Source organism: Diospyros lotus, chromosome 14, assembly GCF_014633365.1.
Source record: "Diospyros lotus cultivar Yz01 chromosome 14, ASM1463336v1, whole genome shotgun sequence".
Classification (NCBI taxonomy): Eukaryota; Viridiplantae; Streptophyta; class Magnoliopsida; order Ericales; family Ebenaceae; genus Diospyros; species Diospyros lotus.
The window spans coordinates 34,103,108-34,120,126 of record NC_068351.1 but is presented as its reverse complement, the minus strand read 5'-3'; the positions used below and the strand labels follow the sequence as shown (position 1 = coordinate 34,120,126).

The 17,019-nt window shown below is 34.2% G+C and overlaps 2 protein-coding genes across 3 annotated transcripts; one reads left to right on the top strand and one right to left on the bottom strand.

Annotated features, from left to right (window-relative positions):
• Positions 1-2,079: 2,079 nt before the first annotated feature.
• On the top strand, positions 2,080-13,426 carry LOC127790523 (tryptophan aminotransferase-related protein 2). Of its 2 annotated transcripts, none has more exons than XM_052320072.1 (5): positions 2,080-2,922; positions 11,883-12,186; positions 12,367-12,617; positions 12,760-13,064; positions 13,145-13,426. In XM_052320072.1, the coding sequence occupies exons 1-5, from the start codon at positions 2,600-2,602 to the stop codon at positions 13,327-13,329; spliced, it is 1,368 nt and encodes a 455-aa protein (XP_052176032.1). In that variant the 5' UTR covers positions 2,080-2,599; the 3' UTR covers positions 13,330-13,426. The 2 variants fall into 2 exon arrangements, with proteins under 2 accessions (XP_052176032.1, XP_052176031.1); XM_052320071.1 differs by having other exon boundaries at positions 2,083-2,922; positions 12,337-12,617.
• A 1,677-nt stretch (positions 13,427-15,103) lies between these two features.
• LOC127790648 (oleosin Cor a 15-like) lies at positions 15,104-15,794 on the bottom strand. Its single transcript, XM_052320233.1, has one exon. The coding sequence runs from the start codon at positions 15,756-15,758 to the stop codon at positions 15,309-15,311; it is 450 nt and encodes a 149-aa protein (XP_052176193.1). The 5' UTR covers positions 15,759-15,794; the 3' UTR covers positions 15,104-15,308.
• Between the last annotated feature and the right edge of the window lie 1,225 nt (positions 15,795-17,019).

The window sequence follows — 17,019 nt, the reverse complement described above, 5'->3', positions numbered from 1 at the left end:
CTTGAATTTGGAATGTCCCTTGTCAATTTCTTACCCAAAAGCCTTTTGCAAAGTGGTGAGGAATCACGAAGGCAATAAAAGATTCATGACCTTTCTCTCTGTCTTCTTTTGCTTTTGAGTTTAATATGTTAAAGCTCTGAATTTATTCCTCATTAGGTATTGGGTTAGAATTAGAATAAGGGATTTTTTTTTTTTATGCATCAGAATGAGTCTTATTTAATCCTTACTTTGGTAACGTGGTTAGATTTGTCAGTATAGTTGATGTTCTTTTATTTATTTTGTATCTAAGGAGCATTTAGGTCATTAAGAATAATTTTCGATAAATTTTTGAACTCTTTTTTACCGTGACATTTAACATTAAAACTCAACTCGATAACTCTAACTCTTATCAGAACTTAACTATCATTGAGTTATTACATTGGTGACAATAAAGCTTGACTTTATCTAATAAATTTTTTCATGTCTCGTAGCCAAGACTTATTAGGTATATGTTGATTTTAAAATAATAAATTAGAAGAATTTGGGTGGCATAGGTGATAACATTATTATTTATAATAATAATTGGTACAAAAATACTATAAAAAGTATCATTTTTGTGAAAAAAATATTATTCTTCACTCCTAAGATGGCTGCACATTAAAGACCCTTTATTCTCAAAGGACCACTTAAGGCAGGCCTTGGGCACAGTATCTTACTCCGAGGACCATGAAATATTGAGGATATTAACATGCACTCTCTTGGGAAGACCCATCATTGATCAGTCACCTCTTCACATCAACATGGTCCCTCGTCTTGCCAATTATCATCATAATCATAGTGTTAGTGAAAGCTATTTATGAGAAATAGATCTATATGACTTATATAATAACACGTGCAATGCAATATTAAGATTGATGTGTAGTAGTATAGAACGAAAGCCAATAGATGAATATAGATAAAATAGAAGAAGTTTTTGGGCTTGGTGATTTGGATCCAATTTGATGGTGCTAGCCTTCGCCATATTTTTGTGTTTATGATGGTAGGCTAGTTTTTTGTTAATGTGTTTTGTGGTTTTCTTTCGGTTTGTTTTATGTTCTATTTTGGTTGCTCGGAATATGCTCTAGCGTAATTTGTTGATGTTTTACGAGTTTTTTTTGTTAGTCTATTATTTTTTATAGAAAAAAATAATTATGAACAAGGTATTATCACCTATTGTATTAATCAGGGATCAGAATAATTTCAATATTTTCATATACGAAACAAAGTGTAACATTGTATAATCACATCACTAATTTATCCCATATGTCAAATAACCCGGGAGATGTAATATAAGTTATATGAGTTCTATAAAAGATATGACTATAGATATAAAATTATTATAGTTTTTGATATATGTCGTATAATTTATTTATTTGTATAATAATATAAAATTTCTTGTTTCTTTATACATTGTGTTAAGTATTTTATTAAAGCCATGTTCTTAGAAATAATTTATTTATTTCTATAATTTGATTTTGTTTGAAATTTTATTACAATTGTATATATAATATATATTTGTATTATTACTTTACCATAACTATGCATATGAAACAATACTTAACATCTCTAATTAATATTGTACTATAGGCAAATTCAATACCTTCTCTAATACAAAATAATAACAAAAAATATTTTTTATCGAGATAGTATAGACAATCCGTTACACATATTCAAAAGTTTAAAATATCATGATATCGTGAATTTAATTATGTTTTTATGTAAAATTATACAATTATCTATATCTATCATAAGAATTAGGTTTTAGATTTCAATTCACGACAAATTTACCCATACATTTAAATCGAGTCAAGATGGATCATAAGTTTTTAAAAAGATAGAATATTTTAGACTAAAAACTGCTTATCATCGGGAACTTATTGAGTTTTTACATTATAACAAAATAAAAAATAAAAAATTAGTATCCATATCCGACAAACATGATTAAAAATTGAGTAAAATGAATATGAACAAGAGTATGGTTAAAAAAATAAAAAAAAACTATTGATTATTAAAAATTACTATAACCATAATCTTTAACTGAGCATTATTTATACTGCCAATACAGAGAGCAAGAAGAATAAATGGAGTAGGTGCCTTGCTGCAGCAACAGCAAGACAGAAGGGAAGAGCAGCAGAAGCAGCAGCCTTTAAATCCCAGTTTCCTCTTCCCTCTTCTCCAATCTCCATCTCCACTCCACTCTCTATACTTACATACATCTTCATCATCTTCTCCATCTACAGATTCAACTGAGCACAGTACAGTTCATGAGCGTTGAGGTCTTTCCAATAATCTGCACTCATTTTCTTCCATAACCCAGTATTTGAAACCCGCAATCTTCCTGGAAAATCTTTGGCCTGTCATTTCTTGGGTCCTTCAAATATCCCCAGTTGAGGCGTCTATTTTCCCAAGAAAATCAATACAGTGAGTTTGGTTGGTGGACTGAATCACTCATTGAAGTAGAGTTTCCACTCTCTTACCAGCTCAAGAACACACACACACACATATCCGGCGAGAAAACTCCATTAATACTTTTTCTCCCCTGTTCTCTCTTATTCTCTGGTTGGATTATTGAGTTACGAGAATGGACAAGATGAGGGCTCTGTCGCTGAAGCATCTTCTGGCTTTGTCTTTGGCGCTGAACGTTGGGCTGATTCTGAGGATTGGGCACGTCGGCGAGACTTGGCGGGTGGCGCTTGGCCCCCGCGTGTTCTGTTGGGAGGAGAAGCAGCGAAGCAGCGAGGCGGCTTACATGGCGGATCCTTCTCCTTCTTCTTCTTCTTCTTCCCCTTCCCCGGAGCAGGCGCACGCTAGCAAGAGGACGCTAGTGGGGGAGGTGGCGTCAGCTTCGGCCGCTCTTACCGAGGAGGTTGAAGACGACGGCGGGCGAGTGGTCAATCTGGATCAGTAAGTTCGAAAAAACACTCCTTTTAAAGCCTGAAATTTCAGCTTTAGTTCCTGTGGTTTTTGATAATTTAAGCGCAATTTACCAATTATAATTTTGATTTAATTTTGTAAGTCTTAAACTTATCCCGAATCTAATTAATTTGGCTTGATTTGATTTTACTTTTATGATTAAATTAAATTTATATAAAACTCAAATTAACTTATAAACACTGAATAAATTAAGTACTTATTTATTAATATATTATATCTATGTAAATATTTAATACATCAATATAGAGTGTCACTCTAATAGGACATTTGATACATAAGAAAATTTTAGATTTATGGGATCCATGATGTTCGAGAATACTCTAAACATTCTAAAAAAAGTTAGGTATTTTTTTTTATGAGAATATTACATTTTTGTATTTGGTTAGTTTTAAACATTATCAGTTAGGTTTTTTTTTTTTTTTTTTTGAGAATCTTATATTTTTATATTTTGTTTAAATGCAATATTTCTAATAATCTATGCTATTTTTTCAAAATTATCCTTATTTGATTTTTTATTTAAAAATGAGAAATTTCTTTTAGTATATTAAATGATCATGTTATTTGTACATCATTTATGTACACCTTAGACTACGCAAGACACATAAATGATATAAATATTCATTGCTTCATCATTTTAGGTGAAGGTATTTTAGACATTAGTACATCATTGTGTAATTCAAGGTGTATATAATGATGTACCAATAATATTTTTTTATATAAAATATTAGAAGTAAAAAAATATTTTTTTTTTCCACATTATGTATATATGTGTATACATAATATATATGTTTGTGTAAGAGAGTAAGAGGGTAAAGAATATTTTAGTCTTTTTATTTATTAATTTTTTTTTCTAATTCATGGGAATTCAAAATTCTCAACCCCTTTCATAGAATTTTTTCTTTTGTAAAAAAGGTTGATTAAAAATAAATTTTAGAAATATTATTTTTTTAGGATTTTTTTTTTAAATTTGTATCAAATATAGATTTTTAATATAATATTTTCTTAATCTAATATTTTTAATCTAATTTATCCCATAAGTGTGTATTTAAAAAAAAAAAAAGGGGTTTAAATGCATGGGAAATCATGAGGGATATATGTGATATTTTTGCATAGAGTTTTGGTGATTTATTAGGAGGTTGTTGGATTCTATGAACCGTACTGGTAGGGTATGTGCGACTGACGATCCCTAGCGTGCGCTGGGGGTTTGCGTGTACCAAACGGCAATCTTTTTACCATTTTAGAGAGACAGAAGGACAGGTCTGGGTGGTGGTGATTTCCCACGGCGCATTTTAGAGACGTGGGATCTGCTCTCTCATGCCCCTTTGCGTTTTTTAAATATCGATTTTACCCTTATTTTTTTTTTATGTATAGAGAATATTGTTATTTAATCCAATTGATAGGTCTACTACATTAAATATTAAATAGGGTCACAAATAAGTCGAGTTATTCATGAGTGGCTCGATATTCAGTTTGACAAAATCTCGTTCGAATTTGTTCGTTAAGGTGAACAAATCGAGATTGAGTTTAATTTTAAAATTTGATTTGTAAACGAGTTGAGTTTGAGTCATGTAAAATTTGAATCGTTAAAACTCGCGTATATGTTTGATTAGAGATTCGTGAATACTAATAAACTCGATTAGAGGCTTATAAATATGCTCGATTATAAATTCGCGAATAGTTCGTGAATAATCTCATTTATAAATATATCAATACATTTATTTATAATTTTATAAATATATTATTTAACATAAAATTATTAAACTTTAAATAATTATAATAACATAATTAAATTGAATATGTTTAAAATTATTATATACATTAATTTTATTATTTAACATAATATAATATATATATATAATAAAGCAAAATTAATAGCGAATTAAGTTTAAGCAAAATAACAGGTTCTAGCGAGCCCGAGCTTGCCTGCAAACCCGAGCTCAATCTCGCTAGTAGGTACTCGAGCACGTGCCAAGTTCGAGACTAGAAACTGGCTTGCGAGCCGAGCTTGAGCTTTGCGAAACTCGACTCGGCTTGGCTCAGTTTAGTTCGATTGCAACCCTAATGTTCAATAATGCCCTTATATTGGTTTTAATAATTACAATAATTGCTAAAACAAATACAAGGGCATATTGGGTATTCCATGCTGTAGGAGGCTTTTACACACTTGGCATATCCTAATTGGAGAAAAATAATTTTTCTTTGGTTTAAGGAGTTTAGAAATCGAATTGAATTCAGAGTAATAGAAATTGAACTAAATTGAATTTGGAATAATCGATCTCATGGTCTTAGCCTAAATAATTGAATTGCAAAACTAATTGAATAACAGTCTTAACCTAAATAACTGAATTACAAAACTAATCAAATAAATTGCATTCAAAACCTTGAATTTAAGAACAAAAGATGAAAAAAGTCATGCACTCCATAACATTAGGCGGTAAAAACTATTAACATGTTGAAATAATCACATGTATTGTAAATAATCTAAAATTTAGGGATACTTAAATATTCATATATATCAATTTATTCATTGGACCTTGGACATATAATAGTTCCAAATCGAATCTCTTTAGAAAGAAGATCATTTGTCTCATGGTAGCTTGCTCCAGTAGCCATACACTTCACATGTTTCTAACGATTCACATGACATTATTAAATGATACAAGTCTTGGAGGAATCGAAGAATTACAGATAAATTTATAAAAAAAATTTCTCGCGTTAACCAAAAACTAAATATTGCTATCATAAGAATTGCTAAACTTTATGGAAACCTTAATATTCTTGCCGAATTTATAGCCAGACAATTAAAAACTAAAAGTCAAAATGCTAGTGCTAAAAATGAATTAAAAATGTAGGACTATATCAATTGATTGTGTTTGAAAATTCGATTTTAACTGAATAATGCTCATGCCAGAGGCATTCAATCCACTTGTATCCAAATCTCTTTGGGTCATATAGGAGTAGGTTACAACACCCACTCTTAGCCGTTTTGCTTAGTACCAAAAAAGAAAAAAAAAATAAAAGAAAGATCTAGACTGAATTTCGATACAAAATAATATGATCATATCGAAAGATGGAAAATACACACTAGGATTGTTTATAGTTAGAAAAACATTAATGTTATTATATTATTTTGATGGGGTTTTCGTATAAATAAAAATTTTGTAAAAATGTCATTTCCTTAAAAGTTTTCATTAACCAACATTGTCATTATCTTGTCTTTACTTGTTTGGAGACTATGAAATCAAGTCATTAAGAAAATTATGTATTCCTAGTTGACTATGTTAGCCTAAGTGCATGTTTTGTTAGGCTTGTTTTTCTAGATGCATGTTTTATGTATGTTTTGAATAAGATGCCTCTAGAATAAGTCAACCAAAGCCCGCAAATGGGAGAATCATATGTATAACACAAATCACTCAAACATAGTGAGTTGATAATCTAATGCTAAGATAGATGAGAGACGAGCCAATGGAAGTATGATAAGGGTAAATTAACCTTCATTTTTTATTTTGAAATAGATTTATAAGGTTGAAAAGGCAGTAAAGAAAAAAATATCTAAGAATAGACCTATAGTTACACAATATTCATACCTAAACTAGCACGATCTTGAAGGTCAATGTCTTCCAATTGACTCTTATTGTTTCATATAGATCGGTACTGTGTGTGTTAACCTATACATGAGATTAGCAACTCTCTTACTAATTAGGGTGGACGTCGTGCACTAACAACTAGCATTCTTGATAGTAGCGACAATGTTTTAATTACTAGTCTCATCCTAAGTCAAGTCTTACTAATTTCGAGAGTAAATCCATACTAGCATGACCTAGTTTCTTATGCCAAATCCAACAATATTCATTAGTAGCAGATAGACATTTCACATTATTTGTTAAGAGGTCATCTAAGTCAACTACATAAATATTTTCATGTCTTTGACTAACAAATATGATACTAGACTCATGTTTAACTACACATTTTGATGACTCAAATATTACAATATATCGTTTACCACACAATTGACTTATGCTAAGTAAGTAATGCTTCAATCCATCAACAAGTAACACATTTTCAATAATGGTAGAATGAGCATTACCTATTATTCTAGCACCAATTGTTTTACCGTTGTCGTTATCCCCAAAAGTTAGAAAGCTTCCATCATTTGATTTTAGTTCAAGGAAGTTGTTCGGATCTTCGATCATATGCCTTAAGCATACGCTATCCAAGAACCACTTTGAACTCCATTGAGACTTTGGTTTCTCCTACAAGCATTTCAAACACTTGTTTTTGGTACCCAAACTTTATTGGGTCCGGCTTGATTAGCAAAATCCGAAAGTATGTTCTTAGGCACCCATACTTTCTTAATTGATTTTCTTTTATATGGACATGAGTAGGTTTTGTGTCCTTCTTCATGACAAGAGTAGCATGTGCCAAGAAATGATATTTTTTCTTTAGGTCTTTGCCAAACGTATATCTATAGTTCTTTTGGTTAGGATTATAAAAATTATTATTTTTTATTTTATAATCTTTATTTATTTATTTTTTTGACAAAATTCATTTTCTCTTTACTTGGTTTTTCAAACTCTAATTTTCTTTTTCAAGACTTTCATTTTTCAAAATGAGAGAAACACTTTCTATTTCAAAGTTTTCGATTTTTATTTTCATTGCATCATTTTCTTTTTTTAAAGAAGTCACTTCATTTTTCAAGGTGGCATTTTTTGTAGAAACTTCTTCAAGTTTATCAAAAACATCATAAAATGCATCAAGAAGCTGTTCATATGTTAAATCTAAAGAATGAGAGTTTGATTTTACCTTATCCTCAAGAGCCATGAGAACTAAACTTGCAGTCTCATCTTGAGGTTCATCATCTTGCTTACTTTCTTCACTATCGGGCCATGCTGCCACCATTGCTTTATTCTTTGATTTCTTGAGAAATGGACACTTGGGCTTGATATGGCCAGGTTTCTTGCACTCATAGCAGATAACTAGCTCTTTCTTTTGAGACTTCTCCATCTTCTTTTGAGGCTTCTTTCTGAGAAACTTCATTTTCATTAACATGTTGTATCTTTTTGTAATGAGGGCAATCTCATCATCCTCATCACTGTCATCCTTTTGATCTTCCTCTTCGATTGACTTCAATGCAATAGTTCTTTTCTTCTTGCTGTTGTTGTCCTCTTCTTCCTCTTCTTTGAGCTCCATCTCATAGGTGATGAAGGATCCCATCAGCTTATCAAGGGCAAGTCTTGAGATTCTTTGACTCTTGGATGGGAATGACTTTGGGCTTCCATTCCTTTGACAAACACTTTAAAATCTTTCTAACAATTTCAGGATTAGGATAAGTTTTGCCAAGAGACTTAAGATTATTTATAATATCAGTAAATTTAGTAAACATTTCAGAAATGGATTCATCAGATTTCATTTTAAAAAGTTCATAACTATGGCAACATATTTTCCTTAACTTGATCAGTCCCTTCATATGTTACTTGCAACATATCCCATATTTCCTTAGATGCATCACAACTTGAGATTCTATTAAATTCAATGGGTGAGAGTAAACAGTATAAAAGATTCATAGTTTTAGCATTACTTTGTGCCTTCCTAGCATCTTCTTCATCATATTCTTTTTCAGGTTTTGGAACTACTTCCCCTTCTTCTATTTTGGTAAGCTTTTTTATACCTTGAGTTATAGATTTTCATGCGTCATAATCATTAGTTTGAATATAAATTTTCATCCTACACTACAACAAAAATGATTTGTTGAGGCATCTTTTTTAGGGCATTTTTTAGAAAGTGTCCTCTAAAATACCATTTTAAGGCACAATCTAAAAAAGTGCCCCAATATAATAACTTTAATGAGGCACAACAATTAAGTGCCTTATAAAATATCATTTTAAGGCACAATTTAATAAAGTGCCTCAATATAACAATTCTAATGAGGCACAACAATGAAATGCCCTAATATACAAATATAAGTGTCTTAATAGATAAATCTAATAAGGCATAATTTTTGAAATGCCCCATTAAAATAATTCTAACAAGACACTATGATGAAGTGCCCTAATAGACAAATCTTAAGTGCCCCAATAGAATAATTCTAATGAAACTTAGATATACTATAAAATAAACATAGATACATATATTAATAAGATGATGTGCAGATTAGGTGGTCACGCGTGTGCAAGAAGAAGGAAAGGTTTTGAGTTCGAGTCGAGGGAGAAGTAAGTTAGAATTAAGAGAAGGTCTTGTGGGGGATATGAAAAATAAATTTACAATAATTTTTGAGGCATTTTTAAATGTCGCAACAAACTTAAATTTATAATTGTTTTTAAGGCATTTGTAAGTGGCTCAATACGTTTTTGGGGCACAGTTACATGGGGCATTATTATTAATGCCCTAATAGTTAAAATGCCTCAAGAAACTATCTATTAAGGCATTTTTAAATGCCTCTTAATCCAAAATTTGTTGTAGTGCTAGCTTTCCAATACATGTAGTTTGTGCCATTGAACAGAGGATGTCTATTTGTGGACTGACCTTTGGTTGTACCATTTATAATAATGGTTGCCATAGAGAAATATAGACAATAAAGATCACAAGAAAAAGTAATAGACAACTAGAGTAGATTACAAACCTGCTTTGATACCAATTGTTGCCTAGAAAAATACCCACGAGGGGTGAATTGGGTTTTTCGAAAATTATTTAGTTTAGCTCTTGTTGAAAACCCTTGAATTTGTGATCTTAATACGAAGTGATTGCAATATAGATAAGCACAATAAAATCAAGTAACCACAGAGAACAAGACAATATTTATAGAGGTTAATCTCTAAGGAGCCTAATCCTCTCTCTCAAGACTTAAGTTGAGGTTCCACTAAGTAGAATCAACACTAGTTTTTATTTGGAGCTAGAACTAACATACAATCCCTTCCCTAAACAAGAATCACTAGCACACTGCTAGTAAATAAAACTCCTCACACAACAAATGAGTGAAAACAACAAACTTACAACCAGAGACAATTACAAACAAGTCACCAACGGTTGAGAGTTCCACCAGCTAACACACTTCCAGCACTTTGAGTTTTCTCACTCTTGTTTGAATGCTCTATCAAGTTTGTTCATATCTCATTTTGCCCTCATACTTACCCTATACATATATACATCTTCCAAAAACTAGTTGTTATAGAGATGGTCAATATAAAGTTTGAAATTCAAAAAATCTTTAGGTTGTTTACAAATAACAAGGAATAAAATAAGGAAACATGTCAACCAACAACCCATCTTTAATTAAAAACAAATAATCTTTTTGCATGAGTAAAATACATTTATCAAGATATGAAAATTTTAATATAACCACCTTGAGACAAAAAGATTAAAACAAGGAGCATGTCTAAAGATAACTTACCTTTAATTCAAATAAACTTTTTGCACGAGGAAAGCAAGCCATAAAATGAGGAACAAGGTGACATCATATATAAAAAACTATCCATGGGCGTGCAACAAAAAGTGATGCAACAACAATAACAAAAACAAAAACGACTGTTGAACTTCAGTCAACTAAACATACAACTTCGGTCGACCGAAACCGTCTAGCAACCTTATTTATAACTTCGGTTGAAAGATCAGTCGACTTAAGACAAAGGTCAAACATTTTGGCCAACTTAGGTCGATCGAATATCAACTTCATTCGACTTAAGATACATGCCAAACACACTGGCCAACTTCAATCGATTGAAGAGAAACTTTAGTCGACTTAAGAGGTATACGATGAGATACAACCATTTTGCCTTACTTTAGTCAACTTAGGCTAAACTATCAATCAACTTAAGATATATAGACATGAGAAACAAATCTATTATATCACAGGAGACTAGTAAAAAATATTTATTTGATAAAACTATTTTTGTTATCATCAAAATCTTATTTACTAACCCTAGAGCTTAACAATAAGGGTAAATTAACCTTCATTTTTTATTTTGAAATAGATTTATAGGGTTGAAAAGGGAGTAAGGAAAAAAATGTCCAAGAATAGACCTATAGTTACACAATATTCATACCTAAACTAGCACAATCTTGAAGGTCATTGTCTTCCAATTGACTCGTATTGTTTCATATAGATTGGTACTGTGTGTGTTAACCTATACATGAGATTAGCAACTCTTACTAATTAGGGTGGACATAGTGCACTAACAACTAGCATTCTTGATCGTAGCGACAATGTTCTAATTACTAGTCTCATCCTATGTAATATGTATGTATGTTGGTTATTGATTTGATAGAAAAAAGTACCTCTAAATGAAAAAAACATGTTCCATGATCATATGATATATCTCAAGGGAAATCAAGAATCTAATATTATTGTCCATCATCTACCATTCTAGTCACATTTATCATGCCATATACATGAGCTTGTTCCCCCAATTTTAAGAAAAATTCTTAGTATCATGGTAAAGATGTTTCATGTCAAATATGCCATGACCTCGTGCTTACCATATGATTAGTGGGTTGCCATTTGAGCCACCCTCGGGGAGTGCTGCAGGCATGTTTGGCGTGCCTATAATCACAATCCAATCATGTTAGTAACTTTGTCAAATCCATACCATATAATTGTCACTACCTAATCTTGTATCAGTAGTTTACTAGGGAGGTCTTGGTACATTACTTGGTCCCGTGAATTCATTAGTCACCTTAAGCTAGCATTTTTGGGTGAGGTCCTGTTGCATTACAAGTGGCATAAGAGCCAACCCAAGATCTCTACCGTGCAAGCGTGTGCCAGGAAAATAGGGTTTTAAAACTGATTTGGGTATGATTGACATGAATTTCTAGCCTGATTTAAGAGGAGGTGGGTTTGTTACAACCAAATTTCACATTTTGTACTTGCTATGAATTCCACTAGGCATGTTTTGTTTATGAAGTTGTTCTTATTTTCATGTGTAATTCGATGGTAGCGGCGATCCAACGCTGTATGAGCGGTTTTGGCGGCAGATGGGTGACAAAACCACAGTTGTGATGTCTGGGTGGCAGTCTATAAGCTATTTCTCCGATATCACAAATGTTTGCTGGTTTTTGGAGCCAGAGTTTGCAAAGGCAGTTGTTAGACTGCACAAACTGGTTGGAAATGCCATTACAGAGAACCGTTATATAGTAGTTGGAACGGGTTCAACACAACTGTTTCATGCTGCATTATATGCTCTCTGCCCGCCCAATGCATCCGAGCCCACAAGTGTGCTGTCTGCTGTCCCATATTACTCGGTAAGTACCTACATAGGTTGTATGTTGCATCTTTTTGAGTAATCAATCAAAGTCGACCTTTTTTCTTAGGTATAGTATAAGTTCTAAAGACTTAGCCGACTCCACGTAATAGGATAAATGATTTTGTTCCTTTCTCTGAACACCTTGTAGTCGTATCCATTGATGACTGATTTCCTCAAGTCTGGGTTGTATAAATGGGGCGGCGATGCGCATGCATTCGATGAAAACAAGCCTTATATCGAGCTCGTAACCTCGCCTAACAATCCTGATGGGTCCACAAGACAAGCGGTGATCAACAGGGATGGAGGAATACTGGTTCATGATCTTGCTTACTACTGGCCACAATATACTCCCATTTTGTCTGCTGCCAATCATGACCTTATGATGTTCACCGTCTCCAAAAGCACTGGCCATGCCGGAACACGCATTGGGTAAGATGCCTTTCTGCTCTCGCGGCTGCATCTGTGTGGGAATTGCCTGCCAGTTCGAAGACGCGATCAGGTTCCTGATAGATTGGCTATCGTTTGATGAGTCTTTGGACTTCTGAATTTTGCCGCCTGCTTCTTCTTGCAGTTGGGCGCTTGTGAAAGACGAAGAAGTCGCAAGAAAGATGACCTTGTTCATCGAGCTGAACACGTTGGGCGTCTCCAAAGACTCGCAGCTTCGAGCAGCAAAGATTATGCAGGTAGTGGCTGATAGCTGTGGCAATGCCTACAGCCCTGGGGAAGCTCAAACCTTCTTCGGATACGGCTACCACCACATGGCCAAGAGGTGGAAGCAACTAAGAGCAGCAGTTGAAAAGAGTCGACTGTTCAGCCTGCCCAACTTCCCCACCGCCTTCTGCAACTTCAGTGGCCGCAGTTTTGAATCACAGCCCGGTAAGTACACATCGATTTCGTAGTAGTTGTCGACTGGTTGGATCGGGATCGAACCTGTAAACAATGCTCTTCTTTTGCAGCTTTCGCATGGTTGAAATGTGAAGGCGGAGTAGAAGACTGCGCAAGCTTTCTTGGCAGCCACGGGATATTGACAAGGGGAGGGGAGCATTTCGGGTTCTGCTCGAAGTATGTTAGGGTCAGCATGTTGCTTCGCGACGAGGATTTCGACATCTTCACTAAGCGGTTATCATCAATCCAATCGTGACAGCAGAGGCTCCCGCCTTGCGAGTCAAATTTGTACGCAACATTCCCCTTACAATCCGGTCTCGATCTATAGAAATGAAAAGCTGAATTTGGGGGCCTCTGTTGCTATAATCTTATTCATATGATTTTTTTGAGTCTTTGTTTCTCATGATTGTTTGATTTTCTCCATGTTTTTTGTTCTTGTTTGTGCTGTGTATGGTGTATATGATAACGAACAACTAGTCTTGAATTGGATAAGTAGTTTAGACTTAAATCTTGTATGCATAATGCACTAGTTAGAGGTGAGTAAAAATTTAGTTAAATCGAATTAACCGAACCAAATAGGCCAAAATGGGGAGTTTAGTTTGGTTTAATTTGTTAAATGATTCAGTTTGAGTTTTAAGTATTTTGATTAATTTGGTTCGATTCAATTTTTTTATTTAAGAAAATTAAAATAATTAAATGGATTGAAATGTTTCAAAAAGTCATAAAACGCTATCATTTTAACTTATTATTTTATGAACTCACAATCACATTGTCATGACTTTTGAGTACTCTCCCCCTTTCTTTTTGACAACTCGACCCTTTCTCTCCCCTTTTGCCTTTGTACCCTTCTATGACTTTGTCTTCTCCGACTTTGAGTCTTTAGTCTCCAACAATGAATTTTTGACCCACTACAACTCGTTACCTTTGCCAACATCTTTTTCAACTTTTTTTCATTCTTCAATATTCGTCGTTGATGATATTGGATCGATTATTGAGATTTGTCTCGAACCAAGTACTTGTAAAGGCAGGGTTTTAATCCCCTAAGAGGACTCCAACACTCAAGTGAGTAAAAAAAATACTTGAAATGGAAAGTCAATAGTAAGATGCCCATACCTATAGAAGTTGACCTCTATTTATAGATGGTGTAAAACTCCCCCCAAAGAGATAAGACGACCTCTGAAAGAGGACGTTGGAGAAAATTTCGGTTGACCGAGTCTCTCTCGTTCAAATCAAATCTGGGATGGAGATCCGGAGGACACGTGATGTTTCCTGAGATAGACACATGGCAGTACCAGACTGGTAGTCTCTGAGGGTGGTAGAGTAAATTTGCCCTTAGTGAAATATCTCCTCACCACTTGCCTCCCCAACTCCTTGAGCTGTGCAGGTGAGAAGCTCGGGTAGCTTAAGGAGTAGTCATCCAAGCTTTCCTACTCTTGCAAAAAAAAGTTTTGCAAAAAATAAGATTAACTATCTTAATTATTGAGCTTGTTTACCAACTCAATGTCCTCTCACATTTCTTATGGCTCTCAAAGAACTCTATAAAAGAGGATGAATATGATCCCCTCCTAAACATTATTAGAGTGAAGATATTTTTAAAGTGGAATAAAAAGTAAGAAGCTTCTCCATTTTTTTTTTTTTATGGCCGAGACCAATGGTCTCGCCCTTGTTGGCGAAGGCTGTGCGGCTCGGCCTCGCTGGCCGAGATCCTGCTAGCCTCGCCTAATGTGGCGACCTATGGGGGTCCAACCGACCCTTTTTTTTTTTTTTGTGGCCGAGACCAATTGTCTCGGCCTTGCTGGCGAAGGCCAGCCTCGACGTCTTCACCAAAGTTCATTTTTTTTTTGTTAATCGGCTTAATTAAATTATATTTAATTTATTTAATTAGTAAAATATATATATATATTTTTACTTTAAATCAATTTATTCACCTTAAACAATTCAATCTGTATAGTTATTACTCACCCCTAATGAATCAATTTAAATCAATTTTTTTTGTTCATTTTTTTTTTGGTTAGATATATATATTCGAACAAAGCTTCAGCATTTAATTATAAAGAACACCAAAATGGAAATTACATAATTACCCCTACATCGCACACCACCTACCTACCTTATTACACCGCCACGTGTACACATCAAATCGAACGTGACGGAAACTCAAGCACACCCCGTACCCGCATAAGATAAACACAACTCTAATGGGCCCGGCCCATGAGGGCCAAGCCATGGGCTTACTTACGTCCTAGTGGTTTCCTGGGTCTTCTGGCCCATCTCCCTAGCCTTCTGGCCAACATGGCCCGCGCCCTCCTGGGCCCGCCGCTTCGCCTGCTCCAGATGCTCCGGCACGCTAGTTCGCCGGAGGTTGTTGAGGATCCAGGAGAACGACGACAACGCCGTGATCCCGAACGCGCCGGAAGTCAAGAATCCGGCGACTGCCAGCGAGATGGTGAGGGCTGCGGGGACGAGAACCGGGCTGCAGATGACGAAGAGCGGCGTGGTGACTGCGAGGCCTATGAGGGTGCCGGTGAGCGTGATCCCGGCGAGGAGGAGGAGCAGGCCTCCGACGGGGAGGAGGGTGGCGACGGCCACGACTTGGGACTTGGACGGACCCTGCTCGCCTTTGAAGGCGCCTCTGAGGCGGAACTGGTGGTGGGGCTGGTCCTGCGGGCGTTGGTACTCAGCCATGGACTGCGGCGGAAATGGAGGAATTGGGGGGGGGGGGGGGGGGGGGGGTTGAGTTGTTCAAGGCTTTGTAGAGAGAGAGAGAGAGAGAGTGAGCCGAGCAGTGTGGTGGCGGTCGGGAGAGAGGTGGAGGGTTTTAAAGAAGAGAGCGAGAGTGGACACGTGGGGGAGAGGTGACACCTGTATGAGAGCTAGGTTGCATGTAAAGCAGGTCTCTTGTGTCTTTAATATCAATACATACATGGCTTCCTTCTTTCTGTTTAAGATTTTATTTGCTTATATATTAATGTTATATTTTATTTCATATTAATGTATAAATATCATTAGAAATGTCACAAATTAATATTTAAATAATATATTTATTTTTTTTCTTCCATTTGCATGGCAAAGATGTTTAATTTAAAATGTGACCAAAAAGGCTAAAAAAAGGTTCAAAAGATTCAGGTTCAATGATTATGGAATTAGTTTGATGATATTAGTCTTATGCATATTTTTTGTAAATAATGACGTAAGATTAGTCCTGTGTTAGTCTATTTCTTTTGTGATTTTTTCTAATTTTTTTGTGATTGCTCGAGATATTTCTTAGCGTAAGATGTAAACCATTTAACGTTTTTTTGTTAATATACTCCTATAAAAAAAAAAAAAATCAATAGTACACTTTATACTTTGGTTATTTAATCTAAAATTTTTATAAACTTAAAAATTTACTCAATCGGTATTTAAATTTTTCAAAATTAATCATGATATCCCTTAAAAATGGGGTGAAGTTTATGTGTGTTATGACTAATTGACAGGGTGTATTGATCGATTTTGAAATTTTTTAAAAATTAATTAGGTGATTTTTAAAATTTAGTAGTAATTTACACTAAATAATCAAAACTCAAAAAGTATCAAATCAATTTATCCAATTGAAAAAAATTGAATAATAAAAGTCTCGAAGAGACATTTTTTAATGGGTATTGATATTTAATCAAAATCGAGAGAGCAAATATCTTTATCCTTTTTAATATGGATCGCTTAAATTCTATTAGGGAATTGAAAGTTGGATTTACATTAAATTTTACATAAATTGTTAATATTTTTAATTATGAAAATATTGACTAAAGTTCGAGGACAATAAATAAAAATCAAAATTAAGGTATTTTTGTCTTTTTATCTCATCTCTTCCAATTTCCATTTAGGTTTTGATCCTTTTATATTTATCATAAAAAGTCTCCCTGTAAATGAATCAAACTATATAAGGTCAAATGTGCAATTTATCATT

Coding starts and splice junctions, on each gene's coding strand:
- LOC127790523 (XM_052320071.1), top strand. CDS start 2,600: ATGGACAAGATGAGGGCTCTGTCGCTGAAGCATCTTCTGGCTTTGTCT. Junction 2,923..11,882: donor CGAGTGGTCAATCTGGATCA/GTAAGTTCGAAA, acceptor ATTCGATGGTAG/CGGCGATCCAACGCTGTATG. Junction 12,187..12,336: donor CTGCTGTCCCATATTACTCG/GTAAGTACCTAC, acceptor AACACCTTGTAG/TCGTATCCATTGATGACTGA.
- LOC127790648 (XM_052320233.1), bottom strand. CDS start 15,758: ATGGCTGAGTACCAACGCCCGCAGGACCAGCCCCACCACCAGTTCCGC.